Below are 27,389 nucleotides of genomic sequence, written 5' to 3' on the forward strand. Positions count from 1 at the left end.
AAAATAGTGGCTTTGGGAACTCTGGGGATTTGGGAAATCCTGCACCTTCCAGCCCTTCCTGGGGGCTGGGAGATGGGAATGGGGGGCAGTGGGTGCTCCTGCTCAGCCCTGCAGGGATGTGGGAGCTGGGCCAGCTCAGGCACTCCCTGGGCTGCTCCCGAGGGCTCCAGGGGCTCCCAGGGCTTTGGGGGTCTCTCAGGGGCTGTGAGGATCCTGGAGGGTCCAAGGAGCCTGGGCTGCTCCTTGGGGCACACATGAGCTGGAGGGGTGCTCCCAAAAATCCGGGGTGCTCCCAAAAATCCAGGGTGTTCCCAGGAGCCCGGGGTGCTCCCAAAAATCTGGGATGCTCCCAAAAATCCAGGGTGCTCCCAAAAATCCAGGGTGTTCTCAGAAGCTTTGGGTGTTCCCAGGAGCTCAGGGTGCTCTCAGGAGTCTGGGGTGTTGCCAGGAGTCCGGGGTGCTCCCAAAAATCCAGGGTGTTCCCAGGAGCCCGGGGTGTCCCCAGGAGCTTTGGGTGTTCCCAGGAGCTCAGGTGCTCCCCAAAATCCGGGGTGTTCCCAGGAGCCCGGGGTGCTCGCAAAAATCCAGCATGCTCCCAAAAATCCAGGGATCTGGGGTGTTCCCAGGAGCCCAGGGTGCTCTTAGGAGTCTGGGGTGCTCCCAGTAGCTTGAGGTGTTCCCAGAAATCCGGGGTGCTCCCAGGAGCTCAGGGTGCTCAGAGGGCCCTGGGATGATCCAAAAATCTGGGTGTTCCAGGGTGCTCCCAGGAGCTTGGGGTGTTCCCAAAAATCCGGGGTGCTCCCAAAAATCCAGGGTGCTCCCAGAAATCCGGGGTGCTCCCAGGAGCCCGGGGTGCTCAGAGGGCCTGGGATGCTCCAAGGGGTCCAGCACTTCCAGGGCTCAGGCTCTGAGCACCCCCAGATGCTCTGGAGCCCCCTGGACACTGCAAAGCCCCGGGATGCTCTGAGGAGCCCAAGATGCTCCAAAGCCCCCCAAAAGCTCTGAAAGCCTCAGGATGCTCCATGAGCCCTGGCCCTGGAATGTTCCCTGGGGTACCCCTGGGGTACTCAGCAGACTCCCTGGATGCTCCAAAGTCCCAGGATGTTCCAAAAGCCCTGGGATGCTCCAAGGCCTTCGGGAGGCTCAAGGCCCTGGGATGCTCTGAGCCCCTGACATGACCCCAGACCTCAGGATGCTCCAAAACCCTGGGATCCTCCAAAAGCTTCAGGAACTGCTGATGTCATTCCCTCTCAGGGATCCTTCAAAAGCCCTGGAATGCTCCAAAGCCCCCAGGATGCTCCAAAACCCCCGAGAGGCCCCAAAACCCTGGGATACTCCAAAACCCTGGGATACTCCAAAACCCTGGGATACTCCAAAAGCTTCAGGAACTGCTGATGCCTTTCCCTCTCCAGGATCCTGTAAAACCCCCGGGATGCTCCAAAACCCCCAAGATCCTCCAAAGCCCCCAGGATGCTCCAAAACCCCCGAGATGCCCCAAAACCCTGGGATACTCCAAAACCCTGGGATCCTCCAAAAGCTTCAGGAACTGCTGATGCCTTTCCCTCTCCAGGATCCTGTAAAACCCCCGGGATGCTCCAAAACCCCCAAGATCCTCCAAAGCCCCTAGGATGCCCCAAAACCCCCGGGATGCCCCAAAACCCCCGGGATGCTCCAGAACCCCTGGAGTTCTCCAAAACCCCGGGATGCTCCAAAACCCCCAGGATGCTCCAAAACCCCGGGATGCTCCAAAACCCCCGGGATGCTCCAAAACCCTCAGGATGCTCCAAAACCCCTGGAATTCTCCAAAACCCCGGGATGCTCCAAAACCCCCGGGATGCTCGAGCTGCCCGCAGACGCTGGGATGCGGGTGCGGAGAATCTCCCGGGAAAAGCAGCCGGGAGAGAGGGGGGCGAACGGGGCGGGGCCGGGTCCCCCCCCGAGGCCCCCGCCCGCCCTTCCGCACGTTCCTTCCTCCCCCCCGTCATCCTCCTCCTCCTCCTCCCCCCGCTCTCGCGACAGCTCCGCACAGAAAATGGCCCCGCGGCCGCCCCGCCGCTGATGCGCGACCCGGGCGGCGCCGGCCCCGCCGCAGCCCCGGTACGGCCGGGAGGGACCGGGAGGGACCGGGAGGGACGGGCGGGCACCGGGGCAGGACCGGGATCGGGGGACGGACCGGCACCGGGGATGGACCGGCACCGGGGGTGTACCGATATCGGGGTTACCCCGGCACCGGCGGGGTGCTGGCACCGGGAAGGGAGCAGCGGCACCTGGGGATGTAGCGGGCCAGGAGTGTACTGGCACCGGGGCTGGATCGGTACCAGGGATGAACCAGCACCGGTAGCGGGGGATGGACCGACACCGGGGCTGGAGCTGCCCCGGGGACAGCAGCGGTACCGGAGCGGTACCGGGGCTCTGCAGGGAGCCGGGACCTGCGCCAGCCCTGGGGCTGCTGCCCGCGGGGGCTCCGGGTCACGGGGTCACTCCCATGGGGTGGGTGGCCGTGGGGGTCACTCCCCCCTGGACTTGTAGCCATGGGTGTATGGCCCGTGGGGGGCTACCGGCCCCAGAAACCAGTAGCCATGGGGGCTACCTTGGGATTTCCACTTGTGGGGCTGACAGGCACAGGGAGCCACGGGAGCCACTACCCTCGGTCCTGACAGGTGCGTGGCCTGTGGGAACAGCAGGAGCCCCTCAGGGCCCGGGGTGCCCCTGCCGGGACCTGCCCGTGCTCCCTCCACCCTCCCACACCTCTGGGAGCCGCTCTGGGGCTGTCAGAGCCGGGGGCTCCTGGCCTTGGCCATGGGGCGAGCTTGCCTGGTGCTGGGCTCAGCTTTGTCCAGGCTCAGGGAGGGAGCTCCAGCATCCCCAGGTGGATCCTGAAGGGAAAGTGGGGCTTTTTCCCAGCTGATGTGGCCCGTCCACGGGCAGGCAGGTAAAGGTGGGCACCTGGGTGGTCTGGGAGTGTGGGGAAATGGCAGCAGGGCTTGGAGCAATCTGAGGGACAGTGGGGACCCCCAGGCTTCGTCCCCTCAGAGGGAAGAGGGGCCTGGGCTGAGCTGGCCCGGGGATGTGACACCAAGGCCGGGCACGAGGCTCAGCACTCGCCCCTCTGGATGCCCACCCTGGGTTTGGGGTGGGCTCCTCAGGCTCCCCAGGCAGATTCTGAGTTGGAAAGCAGGGAACCCCCCCAGGGAGGGGTGCCACCCCAGGCAGCAGCTTTGCCCCAGCCCATGCCCGGACTGGGGCACCCACCTCGCATTGGACACTTGGAGCATCCTCCCCCCAGCTCCCCCAGCTCTGTGAGCTCCCCGCGATATCTGAAGGCTCCAGGAGAACCCACGGGGTGTGTTTGAGCTGGGGCTGGTGGCACTGGCAGGAGCTGAGCCGCTGGCACCGCCGGCGCTTCCTCCCCCGGCGCGATCACATGAGCGCCTTGTTCGCAGCCTTTGTCTCATCTCCTGCGCCGAGGAGCCGCGGCTGGGGGCAGCCTCCTCATCCTCGGGCCTCAGAGATGCTCCAATCCCATTATTTGTCCCATTTATCCTCACGGGGTGGGTTGAGCAAAGTCTCGGGGTATGGATAAAGCCCCCCGGATGGTTTGAGGGGGATGAGCTGATTATTGTGCTAATTATTGTGTTCATTATTCACTGAATCAGCAGCACAGCCTGCTCGGGGTGATGGGCAGCTGCAAAAATCCTGCCCACCCTCATGGCTGGCAGCTCCTGGAAGGGTTTTTGGGGTTCCTGTTAATCCCACAGGGGTTGGGAGGAGAGAGTTTTGTGCCAGCAGCTTTTTGGGGTGGCAGGAAAACCCTGGGGATAATGACAGTGACAGGATTTGGGTTCCAGGGCAGGTTTGCACTGGTGGTCACATCTTGGAGGGAGTCATATTTCTAGGGGGGTCCTGTCTCTGGGGGAATCGTGTCACCAGGGGGGTGACATCTCTGGGGCAGTCACATCTCTGGTGACCACGGGAGGTCACTGGGGATGGGGACAGTGGCAGCTCAGCAGCACCTGGGCCGGGGTGTCACGCTCAGGGCTGCAGAACAGACAGTCCTGGAGGAGGGGCAGTGTTGGCCACCATCCCATGGGAGGTGACAAATGACAGCAAGATGATCCAGGTGCCACCTGCTCTCCAAAAACCTGGGCTGGGCACAGGGCGATGCCACAGTGCTGCCACCGTGTCCTCTGCCAGGTCACCCGTGGGGAACGCTGGGGCCATGGGCCAAGTGCCCATCCTGCCTGCCCTCACAGGATCTGCCCAAGAGCTTTCCCAGCTTTTCCAGAGGAAAAAAATCAGCCTACAAGGCATCACTGGGATGCTGCAACAGGGAAAAGGAGAGTGGCATCTGTGATCCCAGAGGTTCCAACATCCCAAGGCACTGCTGGCTCTGACCCTGGGGCTCCAGGAGCTCCTGTCCCCTGCTGCAGTGCTGGTGGGGAAAAATGTCCTGATTTCTTGGGGAGACTCCCCTGTGCTGCCCCTGAGCTCTCAGTGCTGTGGCCCTGCTCCCTTTGGGCTCGTCTGGAGCCCGTCGGTCCCAGGGCTCTGCCAGGGGTGCTGAGCCCAGGCTGGGCCACCCAGCTTTGATCCAGAGGGGCATTTCCAGCAGGGCAGCAGGAATTTTGTCTCACTGCACTCTCCAGCACCAGTGCTTCCAGCTCTGACACGTCAGGGTTGGGCACCAAGAAGTGGCAGTGCCACAGGGACGCTACCCAGGGGCTGGGCAGGCAGACACAGCCCTGCCTCGACCTTTTCAGCATTGTCTCCCCCAAAAAGAAGATTCCCAAGACCCTTTTTCCCACCAAACCCCTCATTTCTACCTGATAAACAAAGCTCCATCAAAGCTGCCGGGAACTTTCCGTGTTTACCCCGTGTCCTGCAGGATGGAGGATGGAGATGGGGCATCCCCTCCATCCAGGGCTGAATTTCCCCTCCTGGGCCATGACCAGCCCCAGCCCTGCCCCAGATTCCCTGTTCCATGGCCAACCCCCCTCCATGGTTGGCTGATTCCATCCTGAGGCCGCTGAGCTGAGAAAACAACAACAACAAAAAAGGCCCCACAACCCCCAGACAAAGCCAGGAGCCCAGGGGCAGCCACAGGAATAATCCCACATGGATTTTCCCCCCCTCCCTGACTTATTTCCTGCTGGGCTGTGATCCCAATGTGCTGGGTGCTGCAGGAACAGCTGCTGAGCCCGGCTTGGCCAGGCTGAGCCCCGCTGGGCGAGACCCCCAGAGCTAAAAGCTGGGGAAATGCCTCTGGAGCAGATGTTAATGGGAAGGATGGGGTGCCCCAGCCAGCAGAGCTGATCTCCAGGGAGATTTCCCAAGGAGTTACTGAGTTCTTGGGGAAGCATCACCCAGTGCCCACTTCACAGCCCAAGCACTGATATTATTGTTGTTATCATTGTCATTATTATCAATATCAGCATTATCATCAGCATTATTATAAATATTTTTACCCTTTTATCCTTTTTATTTTATCCTTTTGTCCTTATTTTCATCACTGCTTATTATTTAGTAGCATTATCATTGCCATTATTAGCACCATTTTCTCTCTCACTCCAACATTAAGACACTACAGAGAAATCTCCCAAACTGAGGGGGTTTTCCAGATTATTTTCACTGGGAATTCATGTGGGAATTATCCATGTGGGAGCCTCGTGCCAAGCCAATGTATTTTTGGGCAAGAACAGTCCCCAAGTGCCCATCATCAACTCCCAGTCACTCAGTGGGACCTGCTGATCCTGGAAAAGGATGGAAAACCCTTTGGAATTTTGAGGGGAGCACCCAGTGAGCCCCCCCAGCCCTGGGAGCAGGAGGCTGGAGCAGCTGCAGCAACCCCTGGTTTGGCTGTGCCTTGGAGGGGATCCCCTAGGAGGATCCTTGGAGGAATTCCCCCAGTTTGGGGGAAATTTTGCCTACAGTTGCTGTGGGCTGGACACGAGCAGGATCCTGGTGATGCCTGGGGGGATGTTTGGGGGCTTTGGGGACCACCCTGGAGTGGGAGAGGCAGGAGGGGATAGTGACAGCTCTGGGATATCCTGCGGGCTCAGCACCGGGTGGGAGGGTCGGTCCCACGACCACAGGGCACCGAGGAGGAGGAGGAAAAGAAGAGGAGGAGGAGGAGGGAGGAGTCACTGCGGCCCCGGGCTGGGATCTGACCCCCTCCCTGCTCCCGGTGCAGCACCGCCGGGAGGAGCCGCCGTGTCCCTCTGCCCGTGCCCAGCTCCGGCCAGGCCATGAAGACGGAGAAGGACGAGCCTGTGGCCACCTTCTCCCTGCGGGGCAAATTCGGCGCGGAGGGGGCAGGTGAGTGCCCTGAGGAGCAGGGGAAAGCCTTTGGTCCTGTGGCTGGAGGTCCCTCTGGCCGACCCCCCCCCATGGGGATGTGCCCAGGTGTGCCAAGGCGTGCCTGGGTGCGCAGGTGGCATCACCCAGCGTGTTCCAGCCACCATCGGGCTTCACCTTCACACCTCACCCTAGAGCACAGCCCCTCCCAGCTCTCACACCCTGGGGGGCTCCAGCCTCCTCCAGGCAGACCCCCGGCCCCATTTCCCTGTTCTGAAGGGACGGCGAGGGCAGAGGGCTGGTTTGGCAGGGCCGAGCCTCACAACCTCTCCCCGCAGGCTGCAGTGACCCAGCCCTGCCCGGTGCCCCGATGCCGGTGGCGGGGAGCGGAGGGACCCCGGCCCCGGAGCTGCGGCCGCTGAAGCGCAGACCTGTCCCAGGTGAGCCCAGCCCCGCCCCGGGGAGGGGACAGCGACAGCCGGGGCAGGGACGAGGCCGACGGATCTGTGTCCTTGCAGGGAAACACTACCAGTGCTCGAGCTACGGCTGCAAGCTGGCCTTCCCCAGCATGCAGGAGCTGATGGACCACCTGAAGGTGCACTACAGACCCACGCAGTCCCTCGAGGGTAAGGCCAGGACACGCAGAGCGGGGCTCGGAGCGGAGGCAGCGCCGCTGGGGGGAGATGGGAGCGGGGGCAGCGTGGGAGGTGCTGCAGCCCCAGCAGCGGGGCTGTCCCCGGCTGGGCTGGTGCTGAATCTCTCTCTCCGAATTCCTCTGCCCAGGCAAAACCTTCCACTGCCCCACCCTGGGCTGCACCGAGACCTTCCCCAGCATGCAGGACCTCATGGCCCACATGAAGGTGCACTACAAACCCAACCGCTACTTCAAGTGAGTCCCGCTGCTCCCCGTCCCCATCCTCCTCTCCGGGGGCACCCGGCACCCCTGAGCCCCCACGGCAGCTTGGGCCGGGGGCGGTGCCCGGGGCAGCATCGCCGCCTCTCCGCTCACGGCTCTTTCCCGGCCGCTCAGGTGTGAGAACTGCCTGCTGCGCTTCCGCACGCACCGCTCCCTCTTCAAGCACCTGCACGTCTGCTCCGACAGCGCCAGCGGCCCCGCGCCGCCCCCCAGGCCCGACAGGCCCGTCCTGCCTCCCGCTACCTCCGCCCCGGAGAAGGAGCCCCCGGCCAAGCCGGCCGAGGGGCTGCCCAAGCTGCCGAGTGCTCCGCGGCCCCTGGAGAAGGAATCGCCGGCGGCGGGCGCGGACTCTGCCCCGGCGGCGCTGCCCTCGGCGCTGCCCGGCTCGCTGGAGCCGCTGCCGCTGGTGTCGCCGGCCCCTCACCCCTTCCCGCTGCTGGAGCCCGGCCTGTTCGGGCCCTCGTCCTTGACTCGCTTCTCGGGGCCACCCCCGTCCTCGGTGCCGGGGCCGTTCCTGTCCTACGTGCCCCCCTCGCCCTACGGGCTGGCGCAGCCCCCGGCTCAGCACCGCCTGCGGCCCTTCCTGCCGGGCCACGGCCCCCCCAGCGTCTCCAACGCCGTCTGGAAGAAAAGCCAAGGTGAGAGCGCGGAGCCGTTCGGGACAAACCTTCTTCTGCTCCCGCCTTGACCAGCAGCAGCTCCCGAGGAGGACCCGCCGCCGCCCAGCCGAGGATCCGGCCCCCTCCCCCCCCTCCGGCCCGGCCACCCACCCCCCAAAAAGCCCCGTGCCGCCCCCTGGGTGATGTTCGATTGGGCAAAGCACCGGCGACCGCCAAAAAAACGCCTCCAAATTCTCCCGGCCCTGCTGCTCCCCGGCGTGCTGGGGGTGCGAGGCGGGGGGGCCGGGCCAGGCCTGCCCTCCCACGTGTCCCCCCCCAGGGAGGGGAAGACCTAATGCTTGTCTTGGCCCTCGATTCCCTCCGCAGGTGTGAGTGTCAGCCCACTCCTCCCATGCTTTGGCTCAGGAGTGACTCCAGGTTAGTTTGGCACCTGCTGGGTGGGGGCTGCTTTCTGTCACTGGGGGGTTTGGGGGGCGGCGGGGGGGGGCCACAGGGGATGGGAGATGCCCCAGGGGCACTGCGGTGCTCCTCGGAGAGCAGAGGGGGGGGGCGGGCTCCCTCCTTTTTGGGAGCCACGCGGAGAGGGAATGCGGCCCAGCTGGGCTCCGAGGCAGGGGGGTTACCAGCTGCACCCCCCCCAAAACCCCCCAGCCTGGCCCCGAGGGCAGAAGCAGCAGGAGGAGGAGCAGCAGCAGGAGCTGCCTGGGCTCCAGTGCCCCCAGTCCGAGCCCAGAAGCCGCCGTGCCCTTTGCTGCCGGGCCGGGGGCACAGCCTGGCCCCCTGCTCCCACATTCGGGGTTCTTCCCTTGGGAAGGGAGCCCCTGAGCGAGTGGGGATCAGAGCGGGGGGGCTCCAGCCCCCATAGCCCCGCGGCACCACCCGGCTCCGGGCGATCCCGGGGGCGATCCCTGTGCTTCCCTGCCCGCCCGTCCTTGCAGGGCACTCCTCCAACAGCCGCATCGTCTGGGAGCACACGCGGGGCCGCTACAGCTGCACGCAGTGCCCCTTCTCCACCGCCTCCCGCGAGGAGATGACCCTGCACATCGAGGACCACCGCAAGAACCCCCCGCCCGGGCGCCTGGAGGCCGAGATGGGTACGGGAGGGACCCCCGGGCTGCCGGGATGCTCACGGGGATGGGCTCTGCCCCGCGGGGATAAGGCACATCCTGCTCCCTCTGTCCTGGCACAGCCTGGCCGGGTTCCAGTCCCTGCTTCCCCGGCCTGCAGCAGTGCCCCGGAGGGGTTTGTGTGCCCCCGGCCCCTGCAATGGTCTGTGGGGTGTCTGTGTGCCCCCCCAGTGCCCCCAGCCCCTCAATGTCCCTGGGGGCTGTGTGCCCCCCTGTGCCCCCGGCCCCTCAATGTCCCTGGGGGCTGTGTGCCCCCCTGTGCCCCCGGCCCCTGCAATGTCCCTGGGGGCTGTGTGCCCCCCCAGTGCCCCCAGACCCTCAATGTCCCTGGGGTCTGCGTGCCCCCCCGTGTCCTTAGCCCCTCAATGTCCCTGGGGGCTGTGTGTGCCCTCCCAGTGCCCTCTCCATGCCCCCAATCCCTGCTGTGCCCTGGAGGGGTCCATGTGCTTGCCCTCTCTGTACCCCCAGCCCCTGCAATGCCCCTGGGGGTGTCTGTGTGCTCTCCATGTGCCCCCCCCAGCCCCTGTGATGCCCCTGGGGGTCCATGTGCCACCCACCCCCCCCCACGAGGTGCTGACAGTTCTCTTCCCTCTCCCTCCAGATTTCGGGGTGGGCCTCGCCCCGTTCCACGCCAAGCTGCCGCCGGAGATGGAGAACTCCCTGTACTCCCAGCTTTGATGCCCTCGGCTCCCAAGGGACTCTCCTGCCCTGCCCCGAGCCGGGCAGGGGGCACAGCACAGCCCCTGCCCTGTGCTGGGACAGGCAGCCCTCCCTGGGGACAGGAGCAGCCAGCAGGGCCGATGTTCCCCCTGGAATTTCTTCCCTTCCTTTTCATTTTCGGGGACTCTCCAGCAGCCGGAGCCCCTGTGTCTCCCTCCCCTAAAGGTTTTGTTGCTTCAGCCCCGGGGGCTCTGCAGGGAGCCCGGTAGGTTCTCAGGAGTTAGTGGACTTCTCTGGAATGAGATCTCAGAAAAATAAATGGGAATTGTACAGGAGTGGCAGCCGGGAGAGGCTCTGTCAGTCCCCGTGGGGGCAGGGGGAGCGGGGCTGCCACTGAGGAGCCCCCCAAAACCAAAGGAGGGGGACCTGGGGACACAGGGGGGTGTGACCCTGTGCTCCTGGGCCGGCCCTGCCAGGGGCTGGCCTGGGGAAGGAGAAAGGGAAGGGTTTGGGAAAGGGGAAGGTCTGAGGAAGGGGAAGGGAGGCTCCGTGCTGCCCCTGCCCCCTGCCAGCACATCCCAGGGCGTGCAGGGCTGGAGCCTCTGCCAGCTGCACGCCAGCAACCAGAGCAGGGTGGGACCCCGAGCCCCGGGCAGCCTCCGTGCCTGTCCCAGCCCTGCCGCGGAAGGAGGGCACAGAATGGCACAGAAGAGCCATTGGGAGGGGCAAGGGCCCAGGTGCCCAGCCTGGGGGGGCTACACCCCCCGTGGGAGCACCCTGGGGCTCCCCCAGTCCTGCTCTGCCGGTCCCAGCCCAGCGGGGTGAAAAGTTTGCTGCAAACTGGTTCGAGGGGAGGCGTGCTGGGACCTGCTGGTGCCCACAGCAGCCCTGGCTGGGAGCGAGGGATGGGAGCGATGGAAGAGCCGGCACCCCCTGCTCTGCTGCTGCCAGCGCCGGGAGGGGCCACAAACACCGCGAGAGGGCTCAGAAAGGCCCAATGGCCACCTGGGCGGGGTGGGCACCCCTTTCCCCTTCCTCCTGCTGCCATCCCTTCCTCCTTCTGCCACCCTTCCTCCTGCTGCCATCCCTTCTTCCTTCCTCCTCCTGCCACCCCCCACAGGCTGAGCAGCACCCCAGGATGCCCCCGGCGCTCTCTCCTGCAGCCCCCCTGAGCTGGGACCGTGCCCTCCCCAGTCCAGCCCGGTCCCCTCGGGCCCTGAGCAGGGGGATGGACAACCTGAAGTGTCCCTGAGCTGCTGAGACCTGGCAGAGTGACATCAGAGCTCATCACAGAGCCAGCACTGGGTCACAGAGCACCTCAAAGGGGTCCCAAAGTGGGGCAGGGGGCAGAGCTCAGCCCCCAAGCCCAGCTGGCACAGGTGGCTGCCCTGGCCCCCAGCCCACTGAACACTCCCCTGCCTCCTCCAGGGCAGGTGTGACCCCAAAAGGCAGGAGGGAGACCCTTCCCAAGCTGTCCCTGACCCTGGGTCCAGCTCTGGCCCCCACCAAGGGCAGCACTGGCCCCTGGGGGTGCTGCAGAGCCCAAGGTGCTGGGACCCCACCCCACAGCAGAGCCCCCACTCTGTCCCTGCCAGCCCAGGCTGAGCCAAAGCCAGCCCTCCCGGGGACAGGGTGCTCCCAGCAGAAACCCAAACCTGCCCAAAGCCCCCACTCCGAGCATTCCTGGCTGGTCCCAAGGCAGAGGCAGCCAAGACAAGCTCCATAGCAATGGATTTTTAAAAACTGAAGTCTTTATTAAAAGTTTTATCCAAATTTTGTAACAAAAGATACAAAAGGGCTGGAGATCCTTATTTCTGGGACTAGTCTGACCGATCAAAACCTGACAGTTACTAGGCTAATATAAAATCCATACAATCTGCTAAAAATGCAGGGAAAAAAAATTAGAAGTAACTGCTGCTCTGACTTTTTTTTTTTTTAAATTCCTTAAACATTTATAAGTTACTCAGTTTGCATTTTACAGGATTAGTTCTTCTCCGAATGGTCACAGCGACTGTACAACGCAAGAGACGCCAGCAAAGCGAGACAGGAACGGGGATGTGCTGCTGAACACACCCCACACCCCCCGGGAGGGGAGGGGAGGGCTGGAGCCTCGGCCCCGGGGGCACACGGAGCTCCCGGGAATGCCACAAAGTGCCAGTGCTTGTCTGCACCCCCGGGCTGTCCCCAGCCCGAGCATCCCCCCCTCCCCGGGCCGCTCTCCCAAGGGATGCGCTGGCTGGACACCTCCGGGATGACAGGGAAGGTGGGAATGGGGTTGGGAATGCTGCATGAACCTGGCTGGCTTCCCCAAATCCTTCCTCCAGCCACCTCGGGGTGGCACCCCCACAGCAGGGAGCTGGAGCTCTGCTCCCTGCTGGGAACACAGGAGGAGGAAGAGGAGGATGCCCAAGCCAGGCTGGCACCAGGGGCCCGTGCAGAGGTGGCACTGGCTGGCAGAAGGACCCTGAGAATTTCCAGGCTAACACGGTCTGCAGGAGCATCACAGTGATGGTGGCTGCACAGGCTGTACAGTGTGAAATGAGGCGGCTGGAGGAGCAGTATCCCCTCACCTGCCTTCCCTATCCCTTCCCAAAGCTGCTGCAGGCCACAAAAACCCCTCCTCACTCGGGACAGCCCAAGGGATGGTTCTTAAGTGGCCAGTGGGAAAAATGTTCCAGTTTATAAAATCAAATAGGAAAGCAAGTGCAGGGTTACTGCAAGGTGCATTGGCAGAGGTACCAGGTCATGCAAGCAGCCCCTCCCTCCCTCCCTCCCTCCCCACAAAAGCCCAGGCACCCCCATCCCCAGCACTAAAGCATCTTCAAGCATGTCCAGAGATCACATCACCATGATTTCAGATCTGAGACACCCTCGGGGATCGCTGCGAGTCCACGGAGATGAACCAGATTTTGCACCCGAGGTGGCTCCAGAAGCGTCTTCAGAGCCCTGGGCTGAGGGCACGAGGGTGGCAAAGGCCTTCTGTGCTGGCAGGGTGAGAGCTGGAGCTCTGGGTCCAGTGTGGCACAGCTGATTTCGGACACACAGATACCCTAAGGAGGAGATTTTTTTTTCTCTTTTTTTTGGATTTTTTTTGCCTTTTTTTTTTTTGCCTTTTTTTTTTTTTTTAAGCTGCTGCACAAACCACCGAACGGAGAAAAGCCTTTGGTCATGAGATATTTGTGAGAAAAAAGTGAGCCTTGTATGGAAGATTCCCCTGAATGCCTACAGTATTCTAAATCTTAAAAAAATATATTGTGGATGCTGCAGCCATACAAAGGGGGAGGAGGAGGAGTGGGAGACAGGGATTTACAGTCTCACACAGACACAACGGGGAGGTTACAACAAGCACAGTCAGAGTCTTTAAAACTGATTGGCTCGCTGGGATCAGTCATCCTCATCATCCTCTTCGTCCTCTGCATCTTCCTCTCCTTCATCCTCTAGACTTCGTTTTCTCTTCTGCCCACACGGATGGTCTGCAAAGAGAGGGGGGATTCACTCTTCCAGCCCAGCCCAGGGAACAGCAGCTGAGCTCTGCAGCTGGGAGCAAGCACGGGACAGACTGGCACCATCTGGGAGCAGATCCACCCTGCCCTGCTCCTCCTGGAAAAGCCTGGGCTGGCATCAGACACCAACAACTTTCTCTGCCTTCCAAGCATCCTGTAGAACAGCTGAAAAGGGGTTTTTTGTTTTGTTGAGCACCCTCAAAGACACAGCACCTGCAGAAATCAGGCACTCCTGACCAAGCTCATGGTCCCCTGTGCTGGCACTGCTGAGACCTCAAATCCTGGGGCAGTTTTGGGGCCCTCAGGACAAGGACACTGAGGGGCTGGAGCGTGTTCAGGGAAGGGAACGGAGCTGGGGAAGGGTCTGGAGCAGCAGGAAGGGCTGAGGGAGCTGGGAAAGGGGTTCAGCCTGGAAAAAAGGAGGCTCAGGGGGAACCTTGTGGCTCTGCACAGCTCCTGCCAGGAGGGGACAGCCGGGGGGGTCAGAATTGTCCCAGCTAACAAGTGACAGGGTAAGAGGAAATGGCCTCAAGTTGCACCAGGTGAAGTTTAAATGGGATACTGGGAAAAATTCCTTCAAGGAGAAGGTGGTCAGGCATTGGCACAGCTGCCCAGGGCAGTGCTGGAATCACCATCCCTGGAACTGTTCAAAAAAATGTGGCACTTGGGGACAGGGGTCAGAGCTGAACATGGTGGTGTTGGACTCAGTATTAGAGGGATTTCCCAACCTTAACAATTCCATGATTCATCCAAGATCACTTGAATTCACACCAGCCACAATATTCTGTCAACTTTCATCTGGGTGTTCGTTACAGCCAGAGGAGTCTGGCCCCAAGCTCAGCTCTAAGCTGATGAGAGGGGAACGTGCCCCCAAGAGATCCCCTCACACCCTCCTGGGACAGAAGCCCTGCTCCTGGCATGACCCATCAGTTCCCAGAACTGCTTTTCTAAGCAACTGACCTCTCACATTTCCCAGAACAGTTGGAATTTGGAGGTCCTGAAACCCCTTTCCCTCCCTGTGTGACTGCTCAGAACCAGCTTGGGCAGAAAAGCTGCAGCAGCAACAGCCCTGCACTGAGGCTGAGGAAGCTCCAAAACCACCAAATATTTGACTGTTGAGGGAGCTCTGCAAGAAATTGGATTGTTAGGACTCAACTCACCCTCCTCAGCTTCATCTTCTTCATCCTCCTCACCATCCTCCTCCTCATCCTCCTCCTGGAGTGAAAACAAGAGGCTTTGTTGCAAGAACCAGAATTCCATGAGCAGTAATCCCAGTCCTCCTTCCCCTCTGCCACCCCACTGAAGCCTCAGGCTGGCAGGAGAAGCTGCTGGATCTCCAAGAGCTCCTCACATCCCACGGGTGGGGCTGCATGGATCCATCACTCAGAGCCATGGAAGTGCCAGGCCAAGGCTGAACTGTAAAACTCTCTGGAGTTTGTGACTCTCAGCAGTCCAGAGTGCAGGGAAAAGCCAGAAACTCCTCAGATCTGCCCCCAGAGAGGCTCCTGTGACACCTGGGCCACCAGACAAGGGACAAACATGTGACCTGCTGACAGCCTCACCTCATCATCTACACCATCCTCCTCCTCTTCGCCTTCCAGATCATCGTCTTCATCTTCCTCGTCATCAATGACTTCTTCATCCAAATCATCTTCCTCCTCATCATCCTCCTCTTCCTCACCTTCTACCAAAAAGGGGAGGGAGGGAAGTGCCCCATTCCCCAAACCCAGGCACCCCTCACCCCTCAGTGCTGCGTGAGCAGCAGGCAGGGGTCACAGAGGATGAGGAGGGACAGCACCAAGCCCTGTCACCTCCCAGCAAGTCCCACTCCCTCCCAGCCCTATGCCCAAGGGGTGAGGGACCCACAGAGCCCACCCCGAAGTGCCAACCCCGTTGCTGGAGCCCACCCTGGAGTGAAAAAGGGGTTGTTACCAAGCAGGAAAACCAGGGGGAGAAAAAATCCTCACCTTCCCCATTCTCATACTCATCTTCCAGTGCATCCCCATCTGCTTCAGGGTCTGAGTCTGGGGCTTCCTGCTCGTCAGCATCAAAGCCATCCAGGTAGGTGAGCTGGGGCAGGAGGGCGAACACGCTCTCCCGGTAGTTGATGAGCATCGTCACCTCACAGTTGAACAGGTCCAGACTGCGGAGGTTCGGCAACTTTTTCTGCAAAAATCAATTTGTTAAGATTATCTCCAGCACTGTCTGAAGACCAGGAAGTCAAGGCAGGGTGGCTGTGGCACTGCCCAGGTCCAGCACACAGTGGTTCTGCCCCACATGCTCCTCAGACAGAGAGGAGTCACTGCTCCTCTCATTGTGGGCACAAGAAATTTCTGTCCAGCTCCTCTGTCCTGGTTTCCCTTTCTGGAACAAACTCTGTGTATTTGCAAATCTTTCTTTCTTCTGAGCAGGCCCAGCAAGCTCAGGAACAGCTGAGCTGGACTCATCCTGCTCAAAAGATCAGGCAGAGCTCAGGGAGAGCTGCAGCCTGGGCGCCCTTGGCACAGCCCAGCTCAGGCCATCACACCGGGCACCACGCCAAGGAAAGGAGGAGCAAAACAATCCCAAATTCCTTCTGGAGGGAATGGATGGACAAAACAGCCAGTGAGACAACTGCCCTGTGTCAGACCTTCCAGGTGTCCCTCACAGCATTCCAAAGCCTCAGAGGCCTTTTCCAGCCTCACTGGCCACTGTGGGAATGGGAATGGGAGCCCTGCGGTGCTGGGACAGCAGAACCTTCAGGCTGATGGGACAGGTGCCCTCAGTGCTGTGCAGTTCCCTCATTCCATGACACCCCAGGTGCCACCTACCTCCAGCTGCCTCCGACCCTTTCCCGGTCCCTTCTCAGCTGGGCACTGAGCATCCACAGTTTTACTCATCCAGCCCCATTTCACGCTTCTTTTAGCAACTGGCTGCTGCTTTTCCAGACTGAGGAGCCATTAACTACTGGCCCAGCCTCAAACTGGGATCAAATCTGTTCCCATCAGAACCACGAAGTGCTGTTGGAACAGTTACCAAGACGTTGGATTCCTGCTGCACAGACCCAATCCCCAAAGGAAAAGTCATCCCTGGATTCCAGCACAGCCTCCACTCACCAAGGGCTCCAGGGTATTGATGTCTTTGATCTTGTTGCCACTTAGGTTCAAGTGTGTCAGGTTGGGAGTTTTCTCTGCTAGAACTTCAAGGCCACCAGAAATCCTATTATCACTCAGCTCCAGCTGAAGGGAGGGAATATCACATGGTTACCAAGTGTTTCAGCTCGTGATACAAGGAAGGAAATTGCACCAAGAACCGGGCTACAATGAACACCCAAATTTTAGCTCACACAGCAGCAGGTCAAGTTTGCCCTTAAAACCCCCTTCCTGCAGGGACGCAGCACTGCCAGCCACCCCCATGCTGGTAAGTGCTCTAAAATCCAAAATATTTATGGTGTCATGAAGCTTCTGACAGCAGCACGAGAGCAGAAAAGCAAGACAAGAAGGGCTCTAAGCACCTGAAGAGCTCAGAAGGTTTTTGTTGCACATTAAAACCGACCCCTCTCACTTGCTCAGATAGCGAGCAAGGAGCAAAATTCAACGTATTTTCTGGCAAATACAGGAAAACCAACTGCCACCAGGGGCAGCACAAGGCCAAGGGCTGCTGGAGGTGGGAGCAGAGTCCTGACTCACCTTCCGGAGCTTGTTGAGTTTGGGGAGGTTGGACACGGACAGCAGGTTGATGTTGATCATGCTGAGGAACTCCAGGTTCTCAAAGTCTGAGGAGAGGCCGACCACCTTGCCATCCTCTGAGCGGCAGTTGTCCAGGACCAGCTCCTTCACCTGCACAGGGACACCCCCAGCTGTCACCACAGCTGCCACCGTCCCCCTGGGCCTCGAGGTGACATCACCAACACATCCAGAGCACGGCTGTGCCTCCAGCTCCTCCTCAAATTTAAGACCTTAAAGCCAACTAACTTTTGGTGACAGTCCCTCACCGTGGTTGGAGTTTCACCCTTTAAGCACAAGCCACCAACACACTCCTGCTGTCCCCACCAAGGTCCCCATCCTCCAGGGAGCAGCATGCAGGAGTTTGGAACCATGAGGTCACATCCCAAAGCTCCCTGCACATCAATAAAGCTTTCAGAGTCAGCTTCAGGCTCTGCTAAAGAGGGGCCAAACGAGGTCAGCTGGGTTTGTCCCCTCCCACTTTGTCCCTCACACCACTGGGGTGACAGAAAGCCTGTCCCCAGAGGACTGACCTCCCTGTGACTGTGTCCAGTGAGGTGACACAGGGGCCTGGGCAGGGCTCAGCACATGAGCTCAACCTCAGGCTGGTGACATGAGCACTGATGGCACCAAACATTGTGCCCAGCACGGATTCCAGACCCAGGAACCTCCAGAGTTCAGCACACGGAGGAAATCAACCCCCCCCTGCCACCAGGACCACCAAGCACCAGCACAGAACTGCTGTCCCCAGACACCTGGAGGGAAACAGCCCTGTCCCCCCAGACACAGCCCCAGCTCTCACAAACCACTCCCAAAATCTGCTTTTACCCCACACATTCTTGACAGCAAGATGCAAAAATGAGCCTTGGCCAGAAGGCTCGTGGCGCTCTCCAAATTCCTCCTTCGCAGCGCTCCCATTTTACCTCTCCTGCTCACATCAGCCAGCTCTTAGGGAGTCATTTTAAAACCTCTCTGCCTTCCCAGAGGGAGAGGCTGGGGGCTGCTGGGCCATCTCTGCCACCTTCAGAGCACAAGCTCAGAATGAATTATGGCTTCAAACTCCTCGAGTGGCATCGGTGCTTGGGGGTTTGAGTGGAGGCTCTCAGAGGTTTTGGAGCAGAGTTTGTTTTGCTCCCAACATGACAGAAAACTGACGTGCTCCAACCAAACTGGGACTGTCACCGTGGTGGATGTAAAGGTGGCAAAGGGCAGAACTGCGTGCTGCTGCTGTGAGGAGTGGGCACAGAGGTGAGCCTGAACTCCGCCACGTTACCATGGAATCCTGGAATGGTTTGGGTGGGAAGGGACCTTAAAGCCCATCCAGTGCCACCCCTGCCATGGCAGGGACACCTTCCACTGTCCCAGGCTGCTCCAAGCCCTGTCCAGCCTGGCCTTGGGCACTGCCAGGGATCCAGGGGCAGCCCCAGCTGCTCTGGGTGACGTGTGCCTAACCCAGCCAAGCCCAGCTTTACCCCAGGCCGGGCCCAGGACACGCAGCAGGTCCCGGGACACGCAGGGACACCCAGCCCTGACCCCGCTGGCTCTGCAATTCCTGGCGTCACTCCACGGGCACCAGGCGCTCGCAGCTCCTCCTGCCCAGCAGCTCTGCTCCTGCAAATCCCCCGGCCGTGCACGAAGCCGCTTTAATCTCCACCCAAAGCCCCGCTCACCGCCCGTTCCCCCCGTGCTCGGGGGCCACGGCCCGCAGCTGCCACGACACCGAGTGTCCCCGGGGCCAGGGAGGGACCGGGCACGGCCCAGCGGGGCGGCCCCGGGATGGGGAGATCCGGGGAAAGGGAGACCCAGGGAAAACGAGCGGGGAGATGGGGGGAAGGAGAGATCCAGGGAAAAGGGAGACCCAGGGAAAAGGCAGCGGGGAGACCCGGGGGAAACGGGAGATCCAGGAAGGCACGGCTGGAGAAGAGCCGGGGATGAGGCGGCCCCGGAGAGGGCGAGGAGCGCTGGGCCCGGCCCCGCAGCCGCCAGCGGAGGGGAACGGGCGGCCCCAGCGGCACCTCAAGGTTCATCCCCGCAGCCCCGGAGCCCTTCCCCGGGCGGAGGAGCCCGCGGGAGCCGCTCCGGGCCCGGCCGGGCCCCGCTAACATGGCCGAGCCGCCATGGCCGCGCGGGGCCGCCCCGGCCCGGGCCCGCTGACTCCGGCGCGGCGGGGCCCGGCCCGGCCCGGCCCTGCCCGCTGGCGGCCCCGCTGCCCCCCGCGCCCCTCCGCGGGCCGGGCCGGGCCCCGCCGCCGCCTCCAGCGCGGCCCCGGTGCGGGCGGGCCCCGCCGCGCACGTGCGCGCCGCCATGCCGGGGCCGCGGGCCGGGCGGGAGCGCTCCCGCCGCAACCGCGCCATCCCCACGCCGCCAAACCCGCCCGGTCCCCGCCGTGCGGGACCCCCGCGGGCCGCTCTCCCACCCGCCGCCGCCGCCGCCACCCCCCTCCTCCTCCTTCTCCTCCTCCTCCTCCCCGCCCGCAGCACGTGCCGCCCCGCTCCCCGCCGCACCTCGCTCGGCTTCTTGTTGCGCAGCTCCAGCGTCAAGCGCTTCTCCATCTCCATGCTCCCGCCGCTCCGCTCCGCTCCGCCGAGCCCGAGCCGCGCCGCGCTCCCGGTGCCGCTCCCGGTGCCGCTCGCGCTCCCGCCCCCGCCCGCGCGCGCCGCCGCCGCCGCCCGGCGCAGGAAGAGGCGCCAACGGCAACAAAGGCGCGCGCGCCGCGCCCCCCCCCCCCCGCCCCGGCCGCCCGCGCGCCGCAGCGCCCCCTGCCGGCAGCGCCCCCTCCCCGCACCGCCCCCAAGGACCCGGGTTCGAGTCCCACGGCCGCGCCCCCCGCTCCGCAGGCACGGTTCTGGCCCCGGGCACCGTGTTGCCGTCTGCGGTGGCACATCGCGATCCTCACATGCTGTGGTCCAGTCTTCAGCAGCGTGTGGCAGTCTCCAGAGCTACATTCCCATCCCCAGGCAATGTGTTCCGGTCTCCAGCATCATGTTCCCATCCTCAAGAACCAGAATTCCTTCTCCAGAGCCACAGTCCCATCTTCAGAGCCACGTTCCCATCCTCAAGCACCGTGTTACCACTGCCAAACATTGTGTTCCAGTCTCCAGTGCTGTGTTCCCATCCTCAAGAACCCTGATTCCTTCTCCAGAGCCACTTTTCCATCTCCAGAGCCACACTCCCATCTCCAGAGCCACGTTCCCATCCTCAAGCACCGTGTTACCACCGCCAGGCATTGTGCTCCAGTCTCCAGCACTGTGTTCCAATCTCCAGAGCCACATTTCCAACCCCAGGCAATGTGTTGCAGTCTCCAGTGCTGTGTTCCCATCTTCAACCACCACGGTTCCTCCTCCAGAGCCACATTCCCATGCCCAGGTACCACGGTTCCTTCTCCAACAGCTTGTTTCCATCTTCAGAGCCATGTTGTCATCCTCAAGCACCATCCCTAGGCACCGTGTTTCCATCTCCAGTGCCACATTCCTGTCCTCAAGCACTGTGTTTCCATCCCCAGACACTGTGTTCCAGTCTCCAGCACCATGTTCCCATCCTCAAGAACCAGGATTCCTTCTCCAGAGCCCCTTTCCCATGCCCAGGTACCACAGTTCCATCTCCAGAGCCATGGTCCCATTTCCAGAGACACATTCCTGACCTCAAGCACTGTGTTCCAGTTTCCAGCATTCTCAACCACCATTGTTCCTTCTGCAGAGCTACATTCCCATCTCCACATACCATGGTTTCATCTCCAGAGCCACGGTTCCATCTCCAGAGCCACGGTTCCATCTCCAGATACCATGATTCCATCTCCAAACCCCATTGTTCCATCTCCAGAGCCCTGGTTCCACCTCCAGACCCCATTGTTCCATCTCCAGATACCACAGTTCCATCTCCAGATACCATGATTCCATCTCCAGATACCACAGTTCCATCTCCAGATACCATGATTCCATCTCCAGATACCACAGTTCCATCTCCAGATACCATGATTCCATCTCCAGATACCATGATTCCATCTCCAGATACCATGATTCCATCTCCAGATACCACAGTTCCATCTCCAGATACCATGATTCCATCTCCAGATACCACAGTTCCATCTCCAGATACCATGATTCCATCTCCAGATACCACAGTTCCATCTCCAGATACCATGATTCCATCTCCAGATACCATGATTCCATCTCCAGATACCATGATTCCATCTCCAGATACCACAGTTCCATCTCCAGATACCATGATTCCATCTCCAGATACCACAGTTCCATCTCCAGAGCCACGGTTCCATCTCCAGAGCCCATTGTTCCATCTCCAGATACCACAGTTCCATCTCCAGAGCCACGGTTCCATCTCCAGAGCCATGTTCCCATCCTCAAGCACCGTGTTCCCATCCCCAGACGTTGTGCTCCAGTCTCCAGAGCCACATTCCCAGCTCCAGGCACCGTGTTCCAGTCCCCAGGGACTGTTGCCTTCTCCAGGCACCACAATCCCTTCTCCAGCTCCATGCTCCCACCCCCAGGTGCCTCTGGCAACTTCCTGACCCCTGAGGGTGCAGCCAGGTGGGGTCGGGCTCTTCCCCTGAGTCCAAGGCACAGGACAAGAGGAAAGGCCTCAAGCTGCTCCAGGGGAGGTTTGGATTGGAGATCAGGAGAAATTCCTTCACAGAACGGGGGGTCAGGCCCTGGCACAGCTGCCCAGGGCAGCGCTGGGTCACCATCCCTGGAGTGGCACTTGGGGACAGCCTTGGCAGTTCTGGGGCAATGGTTGGACTCGATGATCCCAGAGGGCTTTTCCAACCTCGGTGATTCTCTGATTCCATTTTCCTGTCCCCAGTACCCCTTTCTCATCCCTGATGCCACTTTGCTGTCCCCAGTGCCACATTCCCATCCCCAGGGCCATGCTCTTGTCCCCAGGGCCATGTTGTTGTCCCCAGTGCCACATTCCCAACCCCAGTGCCACTTTCCTGTCCCCAGTGCCATGTTCTTGTCCCCACTACCACTTTCCCATCCCCAGGGCCATGTTTCTGTCCTCAGTGCCACTTTTATGTCCCCAGTGCCACTTTCCCATTCCCAGGGCCATGCTCCTGTCCCATGTGCCACATTCCCATCCCCAGTGCCATGTTCCTGTCCCCAATGCCACATTCCCATTCCTAGGGCCACATTCCTGTCCCCATGCCTCAGTGCTACTTTGTTGTCCCCACTGCCATGTTCTTGTCCCCGCTGCCATGTTCTTGTCCCCACTACCACATTTGCCACTTTTCTGTCCCCAGTGCCACATTCCCGTGCCCAGTGCCACCTTCCCAGTGCCATGTTCTTGTCCCCAGTGCCACATTCCCATCCCCAGTGCCACGTTCCTGTCCCCACTGCCACTTCCCCATCCCCACTGCCATGTTCTTGTCCCCACTACCACATTCCCATCCCCAGTGCCACTTTTCTGTCCCCAGTGCCACCTTCCCATACCCAGTGCCATGTTCTTGTCCCCAGTGCCACTTCCCCATCCCCAGTGCCACGTTCCTGTCCCCACTACCACATTTCCATCCCCAGTGCCACGTTCCTGTCCCCACTACCACATTCCCATCCCCAGTGCCACGTTCCTGTCCCCACTGCCACTTCCCCATCCCCAGTGCCATGTTCTTGTCCCCACTACCACATTCCCATCCCCAGTGCCATGTTCTTGTCCCCAGTGCCACGTTCCTGTCCCCCTGCCCGGCCCCTGTCCCAGCCCCTCCCCAGCCGTGCCTGCCCGGGCCGGGCTGATAAGGGCAGGGTGTTGGTCGGGCTCTGGGCTGAAGGAAGGACGAGATAACAGCGGGAACTCCCCTCACTGCGGGGCTGGGTGATGTTTGTCCCTTCCCTCGTGTGACAGGAGCACACAGAGCCCTGGGCTCCTCCCGGCCAGCCTGGAATGCTGCTGGTGCCACAGGGGCCAGGAGGGCCAGCAGGGCGGTCCCTGCCCGTGGCCCAGGAGGTGGCCTCGGGCCCTGCTGTCCTTCCAGGGGGTGACAGAGCTGGTGGGACCCCCTGCAGGGCTGGGGAATGTCCCCCCTGATGACACAGAGCCACCAATGCCAGGGACCCCACACAGGAGGAGGGTTCCTGCAGGATTTGGGCGCTGCTGCCTGCCATTGCACTCAAAATCGCTGGAAAAGGAGCCAGGGAAATCTCTCTGATGCACGACCCAGGCTCCAAGTAAACAGGAACACGAGGGCTCACAGGCCAGGCCCCATCGTCCCTCATTGTCCCCTCTGGCAGAGGGCCACCAGCCTGCCTTGTATGGCAGGAAATGGCTTTGTGGGCCACTGTGGGTCATTGCTGCCACTTGGCTCAAACGCCAGCCTGCTCTCACTGGGAGGAGCAGAACGTTCAGCAGAGGGGCTCGACTCCAAAGGGACCAAACCCGCTGTTTTTCAGAGCAGATAAGGGATATCTCCGTGTAGAAAAACTGGCTTTAGTGGGTTTTTGGCACCTCTGTGACTTCTCTCGCTGAGCACAGCTCGGTTTCTCCAGCCAGAGAGCTCCTGCGGGGCACCACGCCAGTCCCCCCTCCTTGGGGGGCCCTAAGGAGACCCAAACCCACCCAGTTCTGGGGCTGGGTGGAGTTGGGCAGAGGGGATGGAGGGTGGGATGAGTTTTAGGGGCACTGAAGGAGCGGGAGAGCAGCCCAAGGCTGGAGTAAGGACGGGCTCTGAGTGTCAGTCACATCCGGTGGGAATGAAGGGATTTGGAAGGGAAGGGGTTTGGAATCATGGAAATTTTTAGGTTGGAAAGGAGCTTTAAGACCATCGAGTCTAACCATAAGGTCAAGGCCAGGGCTTGGAGCAGCCTGGGGTAGTGGAAGGTGTCCCTGCCATGGCAGGGGTGGCACTTTAAGGCCCCTTCCATCCCAAACCATTCCTTGATTTGACGATTCTACAACCATCGAGCCCGGCCACAGTCGGGTGGTTCGGGGAGATCTCAGGCTCCTCTGGCCCTTTTCACCTCCACTCCTGGGGGGCAAGGCAGGTCCCAGCCCCCGAGGGGTCCCCGGCTCCCCGCTCCGAACCCCCCCGCGGCCGCAGCAGCCCCGGGCAGAGCAGGCGGGAGATGCTCGGAGCCATCCCCGCTCGCTGATCTGCATTTGTTTTGAGGTTCTTTCATGTCCCCTTTGAGGCTCGTTTCCTGTCCTTTGTAGCAAACAATGGCCTGTCCCCCCCGCCCCGGGCCGGGGTGGCTTTATCCCCCCTCCCCTGGGCCGCGCTCCCTCGGGAGCTGAGCTTTATGTTTGCCTTCCAATAAAACCCCTGCTCTGCTTCCCCCGAATGGATTTTAAAGCTGCGGCTCGCAGGGGATGTCTGGGAGATGCATTTGCAGGGATCTCGGTTCTCTGGGCTCGGGCAGATTAACGCCAAGCCGGTAATTTACTGCGGGTGACAGCGCTGCGAGGCTGGACTGGAACTGCTGACAGGGGTTGAAATTCAGGTCTGGAGCTTTTCAGGCAAGCTGGAGCACAGATGCCGGGAAAAAACGTATTATCTGTCTGTTATACAATACAACATCACCGGCCTGTGTTTTATACACAGTTTAACTGCTTCGTTCCTGGTCCGTGGCTCCTCAGAGTCCCTGGGGAGCCCTGGCTGTGCCACAGGGAGCTGCCCACCACAGCTCTCCTGTCCTAAAAACAGCCACAAGGATCCCCCAGATGTCCTGTTTCCTCCAGGAGAGCTGAGAGTGCTCCCCTGGAGAGGAGAAGGCTCCAGGGAGAGCTCAGAGCCCCTGGCAGGGCCTGAAGGGGCTCCAGGAGAGCTGGAGAGGGACTGGGGACAAGGCCTGGAGGGACAGGACCCAGGGAATGGCTCCCACTGCCAGAGGGCAGGGCTGGATGGGATCTTGGGCAGGAATTGTTCCCTTTGAGGGTGGGCAGGCCCTGGCCCAGGGTGCCCAGAGCAGCTGTGGCTGCCCCTGGATCCCTGGCAGTGCCCAAGGCCAGGCTGGACAGGGCTTGGAGCAGCCTGGGACAGCAGAAGGTGTCCCTGCCATGGCAGGGGTGGAATGGGATTGTCCTGTACCAGGATTTCCCTGTATCCCAGACCCCCTTTTCCCATACTCCAGTTTTCCTCTCCCTGTACCCCAATCCCCTTTTCCCATACCCCAATCTCCATTTCCCATACCCCAATCCCCATTTCCCATACCCCAATCCCCTTTTCCCGTACCCCAATCCCGATTCCCGTACCCCAATCCCATTTCCCGTACCCCAATCCCATTTTCCGTACCCCAATCCGGTTTGCCGTACCCCAATCCCATTTCCCGTACCCCAATCCCATTTTCCGTACCCCAATCCCGTTTCCCGTACCCCAATCCCCATTTCCCGTACCCCAATCCCATTTCCCGTACCCCAATCCCATTTCCCGTACCCCAATCCCGTTTCCCATACCCCAATCCCCATTTCCCGTACCCCAATCCCGTTTCCCATACCCCAATCCCCATTTCCCGTACCCCAATCCCGTTTCCCGTACCCAAATCCCGTTTCCCATACCCCAATCCCCATTTCCCGTACCCCAATCCCGTTTCCCGTACCCCAATCCCTTTTCCCGTACCCCAATCCCATTTCCCGTACCCCAATCCCATTTCCCGTGCCCCAATCCCCATTTCCCATACCCAAATCCCTTTTCCCGTACCCCAATCCCATTTCCCGTGCCCCAATCCCATTTCCCGTACCCCAATCCCGTTTCCCGTACCCCAATCCCATTTCCCGTACCCCAATCCCGTTTCCCGTACCCCAATCCCATTTCCCGTACCCCAATCCCGTTCCCCGTACCCCAATCCCATTTCCCGTACCCCAGTCCCCATTTCCCGTACCCCAATCCCGTTTCCCGTACCCCAATCCCCATTTTCCGTACCCCAATCCCGTTCCCCGTACCCCAATCCCATTTCCCGTACCCCAATCCCGTTCCCCGTACCCCAATCCCATTTCCCGTACCCCAATCCCGTTCCCCGTACCCCAGTCCCCATTTCCCGTACCCGAATCCCGTTTCCCGTACCCCAATCCCGTTTCCCGTACCCCATCCCCGTTTCTCGCTCTCCGGCTGCACCGCGGCCCCGTTACCCGCAGGGGGCAGCACCAGCACGGCCATGGGGGGGTCCCGGGCCATGGGGGGCCCCGGAGGGTCCGGGGGATCCCCGGGATGGGCCGGGGGGAGCGGGGGAACCCCTGTGCAGGAGCGGTCTGAGCACGGCTGGGCCCCCCGGGCACGGTGCCCTGGTCTGGGATAACGGGTGCTCCCGACCCAAGGGACACTAAAACCCCCCCTGGGACCCCCCAAAATCCCCTCAGGACCCCCTAAAATCCCTCCAACTGACGTGTCCCCGGTGGGCAGCACCAGCCTCCCCAAAGGTGGTGTCCAGCAGCGGGCACCGCTGGGGCATGGAGGGGTCCTAGAGACACACCTGGGACAGGTGGGACAGGTGGGGACAGATGGGAACAGTTGGGGACAGCTGGGGACTGCCAGTGCAACCTGCAGGCGGTTTTTTGTGACTCAGGACGAGGCGGAGGCGCCCCAAGGGTTTGGGTGGCACCAGGGTCCCTCCAGGCCCTTGGCAGAAGGGTCCCAAATGGGAGCTGTAGAGTCCAACCAGTAACCCAGCAACACCAAGCCCTGTCCCCAGGTGCCACATCCACGCTGCTTTTGAGCATCTCTGGGGTTGGGACTCCAGCACTGCCCTGGCAGCTGTGCCAGTGCCCGACCACCCTTCCCGTGAAGGAATTTCTCCCAGTTTCCAGTCTAAACCTCCCCTGGCCCAGCCTGAGGCTGTTCCCTCTCTTCCTGTCCCCGTTCCCTGGAGCAGAGCCCGACCCCCCCGGCTGTCCCCTCCTGTCAGGAGCTGTGCAGAGCCACAAGGTCCCCCCTGAGCCTCCTTTGCTCCAGGCTGAGCCCCTTCCCAGCTCCCTCAGCTGGTCCTCGTGCTCCAGACCCTTCCCCAGCTCCGTTCCCTTCCCTGAACACACTCCAGCCCCCTCAGTGTTCTTGCCCTGAGGGGCCCAAACTGTCCCCAGGACCTGAGGGGCCTCAGCAGTGCCAGCCCAGGGGACAATCCCTGCCCTGCTGGCCACACTCCTGGTCCAGCCATCCTCTTCCTGCTCCCCTGGGCTCCTTTCAGCCGTTGCTTCACTGCCCTGCAGTAATTAGCTGTGCCCTGCAGTAATTAGCTGTGGATTCTGGCATCCCTCTGCCTGTAACCATGAAACAGCAGCCAGCCCCTATCTCCGAGCAGATCTGGAGGCACCTGCAGATCCCTGCCTGATCTCCAGGCTGAGCCATGCAGGGCAGGTGTTGATCCCTGCACAGAGGCAGGGCCCAGCTGCTCCCAGACAATCCAGCACCACCTCCACTGCCTTGGAAAGAGAGGGTGGGAATGGCTCTGGCTACAGAGAGACAGCAGGGATGTGCCTGGGGTGGGATTTGGGGAGTCAAGGCTGCCCTTAGGGCACTGTCCCCACCTCACCTGAACATGGAGTTGTCACCTCCAGCTGCCCCCAGCACCTCCCAGGTTGTTTGCAAGACTTGCAACAATTAATTAAAAATTAATTACTGATTTTACAATGTC

At 61.2% G+C, this 27,389-nt stretch overlaps 3 protein-coding genes across 6 annotated transcripts; 1 reads left to right on the top strand and 2 right to left on the bottom strand.

The window, feature by feature from the left end:
- The first annotated feature begins 2,028 nt into the window (after positions 1-2,028).
- ZNF414 (zinc finger protein 414) lies at positions 2,029-9,952 on the top strand. 2 transcript variants are annotated; one of them, XM_053999307.1, is made up of 9 exons: positions 2,029-2,097; positions 6,191-6,315; positions 6,633-6,734; positions 6,813-6,920; positions 7,078-7,183; positions 7,325-7,848; positions 8,197-8,247; positions 8,769-8,924; positions 9,559-9,952. In XM_053999307.1, exons 2-9 carry the CDS (start codon positions 6,246-6,248, stop codon positions 9,633-9,635), a joined length of 1,194 nt encoding a protein of 397 aa, XP_053855282.1. In that variant the 5' UTR covers positions 2,029-2,097; positions 6,191-6,245; the 3' UTR covers positions 9,636-9,952. The 2 variants fall into 2 exon arrangements, with proteins under 2 accessions (XP_053855282.1, XP_053855283.1); XM_053999308.1 differs by lacking the exon at positions 8,197-8,247.
- A 1,396-nt stretch (positions 9,953-11,348) lies between these two features.
- LOC128819264 (acidic leucine-rich nuclear phosphoprotein 32 family member B) lies at positions 11,349-19,469 on the bottom strand. 3 transcript variants are annotated; one of them, XM_053999311.1, is made up of 7 exons: positions 19,329-19,469; positions 16,789-16,938; positions 16,216-16,338; positions 15,088-15,286; positions 14,683-14,804; positions 14,281-14,335; positions 11,349-13,090 (listed from the first exon to the last, which is right to left on the bottom strand). In XM_053999311.1, exons 1-7 carry the CDS (start codon positions 19,380-19,382, stop codon positions 13,002-13,004), a joined length of 792 nt encoding a protein of 263 aa, XP_053855286.1. In that variant the 5' UTR covers positions 19,383-19,469; the 3' UTR covers positions 11,349-13,001. The 3 variants fall into 3 exon arrangements, with proteins under 3 accessions (XP_053855286.1, XP_053855284.1, XP_053855285.1); XM_053999309.1 differs by having other exon boundaries at positions 14,683-14,801; positions 19,329-19,468; XM_053999310.1 differs by lacking the exon at positions 14,683-14,804 and having other exon boundaries at positions 13,047-13,090; positions 19,329-19,468.
- A 152-nt stretch (positions 19,470-19,621) lies between these two features.
- On the bottom strand, positions 19,622-21,948 carry LOC128819424 (uncharacterized). The gene is made up of 2 exons (XM_053999573.1): positions 20,658-21,948; positions 19,622-20,205 (listed from the first exon to the last, which is right to left on the bottom strand). Exons 1-2 carry the CDS (start codon positions 21,786-21,788, stop codon positions 20,146-20,148), a joined length of 1,191 nt encoding a protein of 396 aa, XP_053855548.1. The 5' UTR covers positions 21,789-21,948; the 3' UTR covers positions 19,622-20,145.
- Between the last annotated feature and the right edge of the window lie 5,441 nt (positions 21,949-27,389).

The sequence above is a fragment of the Vidua macroura genome, chromosome 26, assembly GCF_024509145.1.
Source record: "Vidua macroura isolate BioBank_ID:100142 chromosome 26, ASM2450914v1, whole genome shotgun sequence".
Taxonomy (NCBI): Eukaryota; Metazoa; Chordata; class Aves; order Passeriformes; family Viduidae; genus Vidua; species Vidua macroura.